Source organism: Anopheles merus, chromosome X (assembly GCF_017562075.2).
Source record: "Anopheles merus strain MAF chromosome X, AmerM5.1, whole genome shotgun sequence".
Lineage (NCBI taxonomy): Eukaryota > Metazoa > Arthropoda > Insecta > Diptera > Culicidae > Anopheles > Anopheles merus.
The window spans coordinates 23,666,099-23,679,553 of NC_054081.1; the positions used below are offsets into that span (position 1 = coordinate 23,666,099).

General features: G+C 44.5%; 1 protein-coding gene across 1 annotated transcript in view; it reads right to left on the bottom strand.

Annotated features, from left to right (window-relative positions):
• The window catches only part of LOC121591173, a 164,591-nt gene that overhangs the window by 139,452 nt on the left and 11,684 nt on the right, over positions 1-13,455 (bottom strand). The window contains 2 exon segments of the mRNA XM_041911624.1: positions 4,840-4,939; positions 12,088-12,708. Of these exon segments, the coding sequence (XP_041767558.1) occupies positions 4,840-4,939; positions 12,088-12,708 (721 nt within the window).

Below are 13,455 nucleotides of genomic sequence, written 5' to 3' on the forward strand. Positions count from 1 at the left end.
CACCGTACTATTATATTTTAAAGTGTATTGGTTGTTTCGTTTATGTTTATTTATTATGTACGTATAAGTGTTTTAATAAAAAAAGTAAAGTGCAAAACACAACAGTGGCGACGAGGATGGGATCCTCCTGCGTAAGGGGGATCCAACAAGAACCCCCGGAACGCCATCGCGATCGGGCCCATCTCGTTTTGCTGCATCATCGCAGCGGCCATCGCGGTGCACGGTCCCCGTGCTGCGGGACACCGCGAAGGTTTGGGTCCAGCACCGCCAACACCGAGGCCCCCGGCTGCCGTTCCCATCATTGGCACCACATGGGCAGCGAGCACACACTCTCGGCGACAAGGAAGGTCGTCGGGCTGCAGCCCCAGCAACGCCAGCAGCACAACAGCGCAGGTAGCTTTCCGCCTTGCTGCTGGAACATTCGGATGGGCGTCACATCCGCCCATGCTGCAGCCCAAGGTTTCACGGGTGAGGACGCATTCCACCCAGCTGCAGCAGCAGCAGTGCAATGATCCATCGGCGACGAGCAATACCGCCCGGCTCGAGCTCAGCTCATCATCGGCGAGGCACAAATTCGCCGCGGCTCGAGCCCTCCTCACATAACGGCGATAACATTCCGCCTCGCAGCACAACAAGGATCATCGGCGACGAGCATACCGCCCCGGCTCGAGCTCAGCACATCATCGGCGAGGCAGCAATTCCGCCGCGGCTCGAGCCCTGCCCTCTCCACCACGGCGACGTGACATTCCGCCTCTGGCAGCACACACAGGATCGGCAACGCACAAGTTGCATCGGCTGCAACACAGCAGCCCACATCAGTGCGAACGTTTTCACCCTGGCTGTAGTCGAACAGGCGTCGCCAATTGCGCCTCGGCTACAGCAACAATGTCCAGATGGGACGAGGTTGCATGCCGTCCCGGCTGCAGTCGAACGGGCGTCGTCAATTGCGCCCCGACTGCAGCCACAGCAAAAAAGAAGGCGATGAGCCAACGCTTCGTAGGAGGGCGAGGAACAATGCCGCCCGAGTATTTCATCTCTGCCGCCCGTCATCGAAAAAAAAAAATACATCGCTGCTGCCCTGGGAAAGGATCATCATCATCATCGTCTCATTATCGCGGCATCATCATCATCGCGGCACCTTCATCATCGCGGCATCATCATCATCATCGTTATCATCATCGTCATCATCATCGCCGTCACACCATCGCCGCCGTCCCAGGGAGCGGCACAGCAGCAGCATCACCGCCGCGGTCATCGCCATCGCGGTGTGGCCCGAGAGCAGCAGCCAGCGCTGCTCAGCGCACCAACATCGGGGGTCCCCAACATCTTGGCAGCATCGGTCGGAAGGGTTCACCACGCCGGTATTCACTTAGTGGAATACCCCGCGTCGGTTCGAGCCCTTCGGTATTAAAAGGGGGAGATGTTGTGGGGGGCCGTGCCGACCCTGGACTGCCGTGCGCAGTTGCGCTGCGCACCGGTCGGTCAACGTCCAGGAGGGACGACAGTGTGTCACACACACTGTCGCACACACTAAGCAGCGCAAGGCTTAGTGTGTGCCGAGGCACAGTTAGAGTGTGTTAGCGAGCCGATCGAGCAGGAGCTCTCGGCAGGGGCGCTCGGTGCGGCTGGTGCGCGTGCCACCGTACTATTATATTTTAAAGTGTATTGGTTGTTTCGTTTATGTTTTATTTATTATGTACGTTATAAGTGTTTTAATAAAAGTAAAAGTGCAAAACACAACAAATTAACTAGCTTGGGGAGCAGCAAGTCAATCATCTCGACGGCACCAGTCTTTGACACTCTGACAGGAGTCACCTCGTACCGATGTCATGCATTAAAAAGCTATAAAGTTCCACCAAGTTCGGTATCAAAGCAGAGCGAAGGAAAATGTGATATGCGGAGCAAAGTAAATACACGTGCGTTCGGTTCAGTTAACAAAAGCAAAGAGAAATATATTCTGTCAGATTGACATAATGGTGTATGGTGTCATTTGTTGTGCAGGGTTCTTCGGTTTACAACTACGTCGTTCTATGTTTGTCCGTTAACACCCCTCCTCAACATATAACGGTTCAAACCCAAGACGGCTCGATTTTGACAAACGATACCTGAGGAAGTCCCTTTGTGTTAAAATGTCTGCGGGTTGACAGTGGTTGGGATGTAGCACAGCTTCACTTCTTCTTCATGGACACACTGCTTGATAAAGTGCAATTTGATTTCAGTGTGCTTGAGCCTTTTCGACGAACCATACGAATTTGCTATAGCTATAGCAGACTGATTGTCTTCGAAGACTTCTACAGGTTGATTATCTCGAAGGCTCAGCTCCTCGAATAGTTTGCATGTCCACAGTACCTCACAGAGATGCAGTCGATAGAGTTGAACATTCTGCTTTAGTTGATGACAATGCTACCGTCCGCTGCTTTTTAGTGCTCCAAGCGTAGTTGCCCCATAGACTTTAATAAGCAACCTGAGGTGGAACGCCTATCAATCACATCTGTTGCCCATTCGCATCTGCAAATCCAATTATTTGACGACATGTAGGATCGCTTTTCTTGTAATTAGCCCATAGTTCAATTGTGCCCTCAAGTAGCGAATAATCCTTTGGCATGTTTCCAATGTTCTTCCCCGGGATTACTCTGGATTGACTGAAGTAAGAACCGCAGCACTTATGTCAGGACGAGAAGTTATTGTAAATAAGTGAGACAGCCGATCATCTCCCGGTACGGCTTGTTTAGGTTTTGATCGATTTCTGACTTTTTCAGCTGTAGGTTCGGTTCCATTGGAGTAGATATTGGGTTACACTCTTCCATTCCGAAACGCTTCAATACAGCATTGATGTATTTCTGCCCTACCAGCATTAAACGGCTTTGAAGGCATTCAGAAGGCATTTAAGGCCTTAGTCGCCTTAGAAGGCGAATAAAGATTTCAACCGGGATCTCTTCGAAATCTTTCAACTTTTTGATTCAACGAGAACAGATAACTTGCCGCCATCTTAGCTTGTTTATATTATGGTTTTGCACCCTCACTAATGTAACTGCCACTAGAGTAGTGACAACGCTTTTAGTTCCGAACCGAGAAAGAGTCGTGTTCAAATCCTAATTTTATTATCTTTTTTCTGTGTTTATTTCTTTTTAAATTAATATTTTCTTGCTATAATTAGAACAAATCAAATTTATGTGAAGCGAAATTTAAAAACACCTTTTAAAAAACATAATAATGACTATGTTTACCCTTCATAATCAGGATGGGAGAAAAATGTATCTCATTTCTCCTTTACTAGAGTTATCGAAATAAGTTTGATATATTAATACCTTTCAACGGGTTGGTCTTTAACAACCGAATAATGCAGACCATATTTAATAAAGTGAAATAGCTCAGAGCTTAACGCAAGAGAACATAACATGTAAAATCGTGCTATCGAATCTCACGCACATATCTGGGAACACTACAACAGCGCAGTGCCGAAGACGCTTGTAAGGTTTTCTTTTGACAGTTGCAATTTAAATTTCAAATTAAAAGCGAAATTTTTCAATGACAATTTCAAAGGCATTTAATTACTGCTAAATGCACTGCTGATCGCCTCAATTCGCCGGCGATTATAAGGCGATTAGAAGGCATTTAACGGAAATTTGCGGGTAGGGTGCTGACTCAGTTTCATGATTCCATTCATTGGCTCTCTTTCAATGCACAGGCCTAAGAACATTTTAGCCTCATCTAGATCTTGCATTTTGAATTGATTGATTAACATTTGTTTCACGGTTTTGATTTCCTGAAGGTTCTTTGCAATGATAAGCACGCCGTCAACATACAACAACACGTAGACAGGACCAAGTTTGCTTTCTCGTATGTATAGACAGCTATCTTCCAAACATTGACGAAAACCACAACGTGAAATGTGTTCATTGAAACATTCATTCCACGCCTTAGATGCTTGCTTAGACCGTAAAGGATTTGTTGAGTCGACATACTTTATCCCCCTCCTCAAATCCTTTAGCTTGGCGCATGTAAATTTCTTCTTTCAATGTTCCGTTGAGAAAGGCAGATGTTACATCCATTTGATGAACAGCATAATCAAATTGGTTTGCTATAGCAAGCATGAGCGTACAGTCGACATTTTTACTACAGGTGCATAAGTTTCCGAAAAGTCGAAACCATATCGCTGTGTGAAACCTTGGCGACTAAACGTGCCTTTCGTTTTTCCACGGTACCATCCGGTCCAAATTTGAGACGAAAAACCCATTACAATCCACTGGTTTGCGTCCGATTGGTAGGCCACCAATTCCCACGTGGTTACTTCAGCAAGCGATTCCAGCTCTTTATCGATAGCTAGTTTCCATTCAGGCCAATCTGCTAGCTTTTTCAACTCATCAATACTGTCTGGAATATTTTCAACAAAATTTCAGCATTCAATGCATAGGCAAAACACAAATAATCGTCCAATTTGCAGGAGGCTTACAAACTCGACCAATGCGTCGAGGAAGATCGCTTTCTTCCTCTTCAAGAGGATCTTAGTTTACGTTGAATGAATTATTTTCTGCATCATCAAATGTATCTTCTCCCGTATCGATTTCTACTGGTAAAGAACGGCAATGTTGCTGAAATTCTACGTCACTTTCAGCGAAATCAATGTCATTTGCGATTGGCATAACCGATGGTCGTTGAATGGATTCCATTACATTTTCAGCATGATTGGAGGCAGCCAAGGGGGTGTAAGGTCCAAGTAACTGACCATGATGGAGATTGACATTCTGATCTTGGGTATTATTGGCTTCATTGCTCATATGCCGCTGTTTAATTGATATTCCTTCGATAACAACATCCTGGCGATTAAAATTTGCTTACATCCCATAAGCGATAACCACCACCGCCATAGCCACAAAGTGACTGATTTTGCTGCGAGTTTCCAGTTTGCTACGTTTTTCTTTCGGGATGTGGCAATAAGCTTTGCGTCCAAAAATACGAAATCGGGATACATCCGGCTTATGCCCATACCAGAGTTCATACGGCGTTTATCGGAATTCAGTGCTGCTGTGGGGCTTCGATTCAGGAGATAACGGCCGTCAGAACCGCCTCGTTCCACATGTTTTTCTTCAGATTCGAGTCAGCTATCATAGCTCTGGCTTTGTCAAGAATAGTACCGTTGAATCTTTCGCTGACCCCATTTTGCTGGGGAGTATAAGGCACATCCATTCATCTATAGCATCCATCCATTGCATTCTACGATACTAGCGCTTTTGAATTATTTGGTTTCGTAACCTCAACATCTAATTCATATAGACGGTTTAATCGGCTTCCCGTGCACAATTCATGCCCATCGCGCTTAATAACCGCAACATTTTTCGAAAAAAATTACTTCCATTCAAGCTGTCCAACGCGAGGAATCGAAAGAGATTGTATTCAAATTGGGGAAACATAGAACATCGTCAACAACATAATGCATCTGACGATCGCCGATTTTTGCTAGTATGTCCACTTTTCCTTTACAGTTGCTCTGTATGATTTCACCTGATGCGACCTTAATCATAGTTGGCTCATGCAGTGTTTTGACGTGTCGAAGAAATTCACAAGAATTGATCATATGATCGGAAGCGCCAGAATCTAGGATCCATTTGAAAACCTATTTCTATCGCATTTCTTTGATAGATTTTGGAATCACTGCATAAGAAAGTGACACCTGTTTCACTTACATTCGCTCTTCGCCTCTCGTTGTAAACGACCTTCTATTGTTTTGCATCGCAGCAGTTCTTTCTTGCAATAGAGGACAATCAACTCTATTCAATTTCGTGCAGTCCCATATAACAATTTTCACCACAAATTCACCTCAAAACCTCTTGATTTCAGCAAAACAAGAGGTTTGGTGAATATGACGTCATATGCAAACGGCGGTTTGCGAAAAAAGGGGGTGGGGCCACGGCCGTGCGTGGCTTGTACCTGTATCCGCTCTGTTCGCTCTGTATTTGTATTTTATGTGTGTATTGTGCACAGTTGTTCTTGGTGCGTTGTGGCTTTTAATCTGAGGGCGGATCTTCGTTTCTCTCGCACGTTTTTTTTTTCGCTGCGTTTCTTTGCTGTGATTGAAGAGAATATTGGAGGAAGAGCGTAATCATTTAGGTTTTTCATACTTTACCGGCGTTGTGTTGGATCCATCGTCAATGTTTTCGGTTATCTTGGTTGCACGTACCTGCCTACGCTATGAGTGAACAAAATACTATTCAATGCGTTCTTGTTTCTTGCCATTAATCTCTACGCAAAATAAGTGGCCGAGCGAGTCTTGGAGATCGAAAGGATTCTTTGAGTTCGCCAGAAGGTCTCGAGAAGAAAAACCCTAGCGCGCTCGCAAGTCAATTTGTCTTTGTTTTCTTCTCCATCTGAGAATCATGAATGTTGCCATTTAGGGCCAAGCTACTAGCGATGGATAAATTTGAAAAAACACCGCAATCGCTACCGATTACTCCACAATAATCGCAAGTTGTGAAAGGTAGATGCAATCTCGGTAATGTTTGGTGTCATCTGTTGTAGCCGACCAGGACTGGCCGGTTGCGTTAGTCGGTAACTTCAGCCGTCGTATTCGTTGGATCCATCCGAAGCCGATTCCAAACAGCTCGTGACGGTTGCGGATGGCTTCGGACGGTTCCAGGCGAATGCGTCGATGGGCAAAGCTAGTCATTCAAACTTTCCGATTTTACGTACAAAACGGCCGTAAATACAAACGGTACCGTTGCGCAAAAAGTTTTTTGATTGATTCAAACGATCATCAGCGAAGACCTACCGGCTTTTTGATAATAGCGGCATGTATGAAAATTGAGCAAGCTATAGCAACGCGCAAATATTCTTGCTCTTCGTATGTGTGGGCTTTCTCTTATCCCCTTAGCTACACTCTCTCCATGTGTTGTCACGCTCCTTGTTTTATATCACTCTTTCTCTTTCTTTGTCACCGCTCATTATAGCATCCTCGCTCTCCGTATGTGTTGCTGTTTGCTTCCTCCATAGCTTCTTCTATTTCTTCCTCATCATTTGTTACTTCTCGCCATGGCATTCTCGCTCTCCTTATGTGTTGCTCTTCGCTTCCCCCTTTATTTCATTCCCCTCTCTCTGAATTAACAGAGCCTCTCGCTCGTCGCAACCTGTTTCTCGCTACCTCGCACCCCGTTTGCCATAGAAATAATTCCCATTGTTTATATGGGGTGCTTTACTTTGTACTGTGCGAGCACACTTCGTACCATACTATAGGAAGTCAGGTGGTGTAGTACTGAGCATATTTTAACAAACCGCCTTTTAGTATTAGCATCAGTTAGTATTAGCGACTCCGATCCGTTGTTGCAACGAGTTCAAGTCGGGGCGAATCAAAGGTCCATAAATCGCTTGCACACATTCATACCACACACATGCCCATCGCTCCCCCCCTCCCTCTTGCCCTGTCCCATGACCCCTTCTCTTTAGTTAATTACAAAATTGACTAGGGCTCCGAGTGAAAATTGTATTTTTTGCATTAAAACTTGTCCTGCTATCGCAAGCCTGCGACGCGAATAGCAGTTTTCGCGTGAGAGCGTTTCTACATACACCGAGACTGCAGCTGAGAGATGGCTGTGAGAGAATTGACAAACCGGTTTCTCACGCTGGTGTGTGTACCCTACAAACAACGAGCGGGATATTTTATCATGGTGTGTGTAAAAACCTAGAGTTAAGCGGAGAATCGGTGTGAAAATACACGGAGGCGAGAGCGCGTTTTGGTTTCGACACAGTTTTGGCACTAACACAGTTACACATGTGGAAATGTGTGCGTTCATTTTCGGCCAGCTCGCTCAGTTGATCTGCTCACAGCGCTGTGCTGATGTCGGTGTCTCGCTTGCACTGCTGCACCGAAAGTTCCTCTGTGTGCTCTCGTTCTTGCTACCACACTAAATCGTCAGTACAGCTCAAGGATCGGCAGCGAGCGGCCGCACGTGCGTCAGCCTAAGTCCTGGACGATTGATGTTATGATTTTGTAAAGTGTTCAAGTGTTCAAGTGTTGTGCGAATTCAAATGAAGCTGCGCGAATGATTCGTAATGCATGTTATGTACATCGCGCAGCTTCATTTCGTACCTTTTTACAGTAATCAACGTGTACAAAAGGATCTACGCAGATATTCGGCCATTTTAACGTTTGCATCGATGGAGCGATCAATTTTATTTTAGTCAAATATTGTGTATCAACTTACGTAAATGTGTGAAATCGTGTAAAGTTAAAATGTAATGTTTCAATAAAGTGATGAAAAAAAATCTACGCGTGTTTACGTTTTTGTTTAGCTTAGATAACAAAAAACTACGCAGCGAGTGTGAGCGATCGCTGAACGAAAGAAAACGCACACGCGCAACACGAAGAAGAAAACTAACACAAGCACACGAAAGGATTGAGAGAGTGCACCGTGTATTTACATGGGAGCGGGAGAGAACCGTGGTACCCGTTCCCGCCCCCTTTTTTAAGCCTAGAAAATCTTCCATCGGCTTAATTCTAGTTTTTCCACACGGTACCATCCGGTCCATCCAATTTGAGACGAAAAACCCATTTACAATCCACTGGTTGCGTCCGATTGGTAGGTCACCAATTCCAACGTGTTACTTTCAGCAAGCGATTCCAGCTCTTTATCGATAGCTAGAGTTCCATTCAGGCCAATCTGCTAGCTTTTTCAAACTCATCAATACTGTCTGGAATATTTTCAACAAAATTTTCAGCATTCAATGCATAGGCAAAACACAAATATCGTCCAATTTTGCAGGAGGCTTACAAACTCGACCAATGCGTCGAGGAAGATCGCTTTCTTCCTCTTCAGAGGATCTTAGTTTACGTTGAATGAATATTTTCTGCATCCAAATGTATCTTCTCCCGTATCGATTTCTACTGGTAAGAACGCAATGTTTGCTGAAATTCTACGTCACTTTCAGCGAAATCAATGTCATTGCGATTGGCATAAACCGATGGTCGTTGAATGGATTCCATTACATTTTCAGCATGATTGGAGGCAGCCAAGGGGGGTAAGGTCCAAGTAACTGACCATGATGGAGATTGACATTCTGATCTTGGGTATTATTGGCTTCATTGCTCATATGCCGCTGTTTAATTGATATTCCTTCGATAACAACATCTCTGGCGATAAAAATTTGCTTACCATCCCATAAGCGATAACCACCACCGCCATAGCCAACAAAGTGACTGATTTTGCTGCGAGTTTCCAGTTTGCTACGTTTTTCTTTCGGGATGTGGCAATAAGCTTTGCTTCCAAAAATACGAAATCGGGATACATCCGGCTTATGCCCATACCAGAGTTCATACGGCGTTTATCGGAATTCAGTGCTGCTGTGGGGCTTCGGATTCCGGAGATAAACGGCCGTCAGAACCGCCTCGTTCCACCTGTTTTTCTTCAGATTCGAGTCAGCTATCATAGCTCTGGCTTTGTCAAGAATAGTACCGTTGAATCTTTCGCTGACCCCATTTTGCTGGGGAGTATAAGGCACATCCATTCATCTATAGCATCCATCCATTGCATTCTACGATACTAGCGCTTTGAATTATTTGGTTTCGTAACCTCAACATCTAATCATATAGACGGTTTAATCGGCTTCCCGTGCACAATCATGCCCATCGCGCTTAATAACCGCAACATTTTTCGAAAAAAATTACTTCCATTCCAAGCTGTCCAACGCGAGGAATCGCGAAAAGAGATTGTATTTCAAATTGGGGACACATAGAACATCGTCAACAAATAATGCATCTGACGATCGCCGATTTTTGCTAGTATGTCCACTTTTCCTTTACAGTTGCTCTGATTTCACCTGATGCGACCTTAATCATAGTTGGCCTCATGCCGTGTTTTGACGTGTCGAAGAAATTCACAAGAATTGATCATATGATCGGAAGCGCCAGAATCTAGGATCCATTTGAACCATTTCTATCGCATTTCTTTGATAGATTTTGGAATCACTGCATAAGAAGTGACACCTGTTTCACTTACATTCGCTCTTTCGCTCTCGTTGTCAAACGACCTTCTATTGTTTTGCATCGCAGCAGTTCTTTCTTGCAATAGAGGACAATCAACTCGTCTGTGCCCAAACTTTTTACAATAAAAACACTTCATCTTCGGTTTGGCACCTGTTCCAGCAAACGCCATGGAATTCATGCTGTCTCTCATTTCTTCAATATTCTCACGTTCATACATTCACTTAGTAGACGTTCCTTGACAAAAGTCGAGCGTGCATTGCTCCGGTGCCAGCGATTCCAGAACTGTTACAAGCTGACCATACGAGTTCAGCATTGTTTGTAGCAAATAAAATACGATCAAGCTTTCTTGCAGTTTTTGCCAGCAGCTTCCAGATCCCGCACCATCCGCTCGAACTCAGTAAGTGCGCCTGGAGAGAACCGGACTCCAAAAACTTCATCGCTGAAGCTTTTCAGAAGATAGAACTGTCCGAGATGCCCTTTCGGGGCAAACGTGTTTTCAAGCGTTGTCCAAATCTGACGCGGGGTTTGCTTACCCTTAATGTACTCATGCTGGGAATCCGCGATGTTTCGCACCAGTACCGATTTACATTTCACATCTCTCTTCTTTCTATCTTGCAGTTTAATCTCCTTAGCCAGCCGTACTGCATCCGAATCAGTCACCAAAACTTGATAATCTTCTACCTTTTCCGCTTCCTCACGAACACAATCTAAAATATCCAGCTCCTCAAGGAGCAATTCCATTCGGAAGCTCCAATTGTTGAAGTTCGCACCATCAAAAAGATATACCTTCTTTCTCTCGTCCATTCTACTTTCTCCGAAAAAGCTTAGAACAGCACAACAAGAAAGAAAAATTAATCGTTTATACGTGATTTGGGTTATCCTGGGCCATAACCTAAAAGCAGAACGAAGAGGAAAATGTGATATGCGGAGCAAAGTAAATACACGTGCGTTCGGTTCAGTTAACAAAGCAAAGAGAAATATATTCTGTCAGAACCATATGGGTGTATGGTGTCATTGTTGTGCAGGGTTTCGGTGTGGGTGTACAACTACGTCGTTCTATGTGTTGTCCGTTAACACGGTACACACTCTTAACAAGCCTTAAGGTTCTATCATGAACCCTAACATAGTGCTAATCAGCCGCAAAGTTCCAAAGAGTGCCATGTGCCTGTTAAGAAGCTCCATATCCCAAAGTACCGTCTATCTCTTAATCAGCCACAAAGTACGACATCGGAACAAATTTTCGTTAAACAGCCCCCAAATCAGCTATAAAGTACGAGCTGGCTATTTGGGTAGTGCGCGCACTTTACGCACAGTGTTCCACAGTTCCAGATCGTTTCGCACACTTCGCTACAGTGGAAGAATAGTACCGTTGAATCTTTCGCTGACCCCATTTTGCTGGGGAGTATAAGGCACATCCATTCATCTATAGCATCCATCCATTGCATTCTACGATACTAGCGCTTTTGAATTATTTGGTTCGTAACCTCAACATCTATTCATATAGACGGTTTAATCGGCTTCCCGTGCACAATTCATGCCCATCGCGCTTAATAACCGCAACATTTTTCGAAAAAATTACTTCCATTCCAAGCTGTCCAACGCGAGGAATCGAAAAGAGATTGTATTTCAAATTGGGGACACATAGAACATCGTCAACAACATAATGCATCTGACGATCGCCGATTTTTGCTAGTATGTCCACTTTCCTTTACAGTTGCTCTGTATGATTTCACCTGATGCGACCTAATCATAGTTGGCTCATGCAGTGTTTTGACGTGTCGAAGAAATTCACAAGAATTGATCATATGATCGGAAGCGCCAGAATCTAGGATCCATTTGAAACCATTTCTATCGCATTTCTTTGATAGATTTTTGGAATCACTGCATAAGAAAGTGACACCTGTTTCACTTACATTCGCTCTTTCGCTCTCGTTGTCAACGACCTTCTATTGTTTTGCATCGCAGCAGTTCTTCTTGCAATAGAGGACAATCAACTCGTCTGTGCCCAACTTTTTACAATAAAAAACACTTCATCTTCGGTTTGGCACCTGTTCCAGCAAACGCCATGGAATTCATGCTGTCTCTCATTTCTTCAATATTCTCACGTTTCATACATTCACTTAGTAGACGTTCCTTGACAAAGTCGAGCGTGCATTGCTCCGGTGCCAGCGATTCCAGAACTGTTACAAGCTGACCATACGAGTTCAGCATTGTTTGTAGCAAATAAAATACGATCAAGCTTTCTTGCAGTTTTTTGCCAGCAGCTTCCAGATCCCGCACCATCCGCTCGAACTCAAGTAAGTGCGCCTGGAGAGAACCGGACTCCAAAAACTTCATCGCTGAAAGCTTTTTCAGAAGATAGAACTGTCCCGAGATGCCCTTTCGGGCAAACGTGTTTTCAAGCGTTGTCCAAATCTGACGCGGGGTTTGCTTACCCTTAATGTACTCATGCTGGGAATCCGCGATGTTTCGCACCAGTACCGATTTACATTTCACATCTCTCTTCTTTCTATCTTGCAGTTTAATCTCCTTAGCCAGCCGTACTGCATCCGAATCAGTCACCAAAACCTGATAATCTTCTACCTTTTCCGCTTCCTCACGAACACAATCTAAAATATCCAGCTCCTCAAGGAGCACTTCCATTCGGAAGCTCCAATTGTTGAAGTTCGCACCATCAAAAAGATATACCTTCTTTTCCTCGTCCATTCTACTTTCTCCGAAAAAGCTTAGAACAGCTACAACAAGAAAGAAAAATTAATCGTTTATACTGATTTGGGTTATCCTGGGCCCATAACCTAAAAGCAGAACGAAGGAAAATGTGATATGCGGAGCAAAGTAAATACACGTGCGTTCGGTTCAGTTAACAAAAGCAAAGAGAAATATATTCTGTCAGAACCATATTGGTGTATGGTGTCATTTGTTGTGCAGGGTTCTTCGGTGTACAACTACGTCGTTCTATGTTTGTCCGTTAACACGGTACACACTCTTAACAAGCCTTAAGGTTCTATCATGAACCCTACACATAGTGCTAATCAGCCGCAAAGTTCCAAAGAGTGCCATGTGCCTGTTAAGAAGCTCCATAGTTCCGCAAAGTACCGTCTATCTCTTAATCAGCCACAAAGTACGACATCGGAACAAATTTTCGTTAAACAGCCCCAAATCAGCTATAAAGTACGAGCTGGCTATTTGGGTAGTGCGCGCACTTTACGCACAGTGCAAGCACAGTCCGGACGTTTCGCACACTTCGCACAGTGCAAGCATATTTCGCAAATTTCGTGCAGTCCCATATAACAATTTTCACCACAAATTCACCTCAAAACCTCTTGATTTCAGCAAAACAAGAGGTTTGGTGAATATGACGTCATATGCAAACGGCGGTTTGCGAAAAAAGGGGTGGGGCCACGGCCGTGCGTGGCTTGTACCTGTATCCGCTCTGTTCGCTCTGTATTTGTATTTTATGTGTGTATTGTGCACAGTTGTTC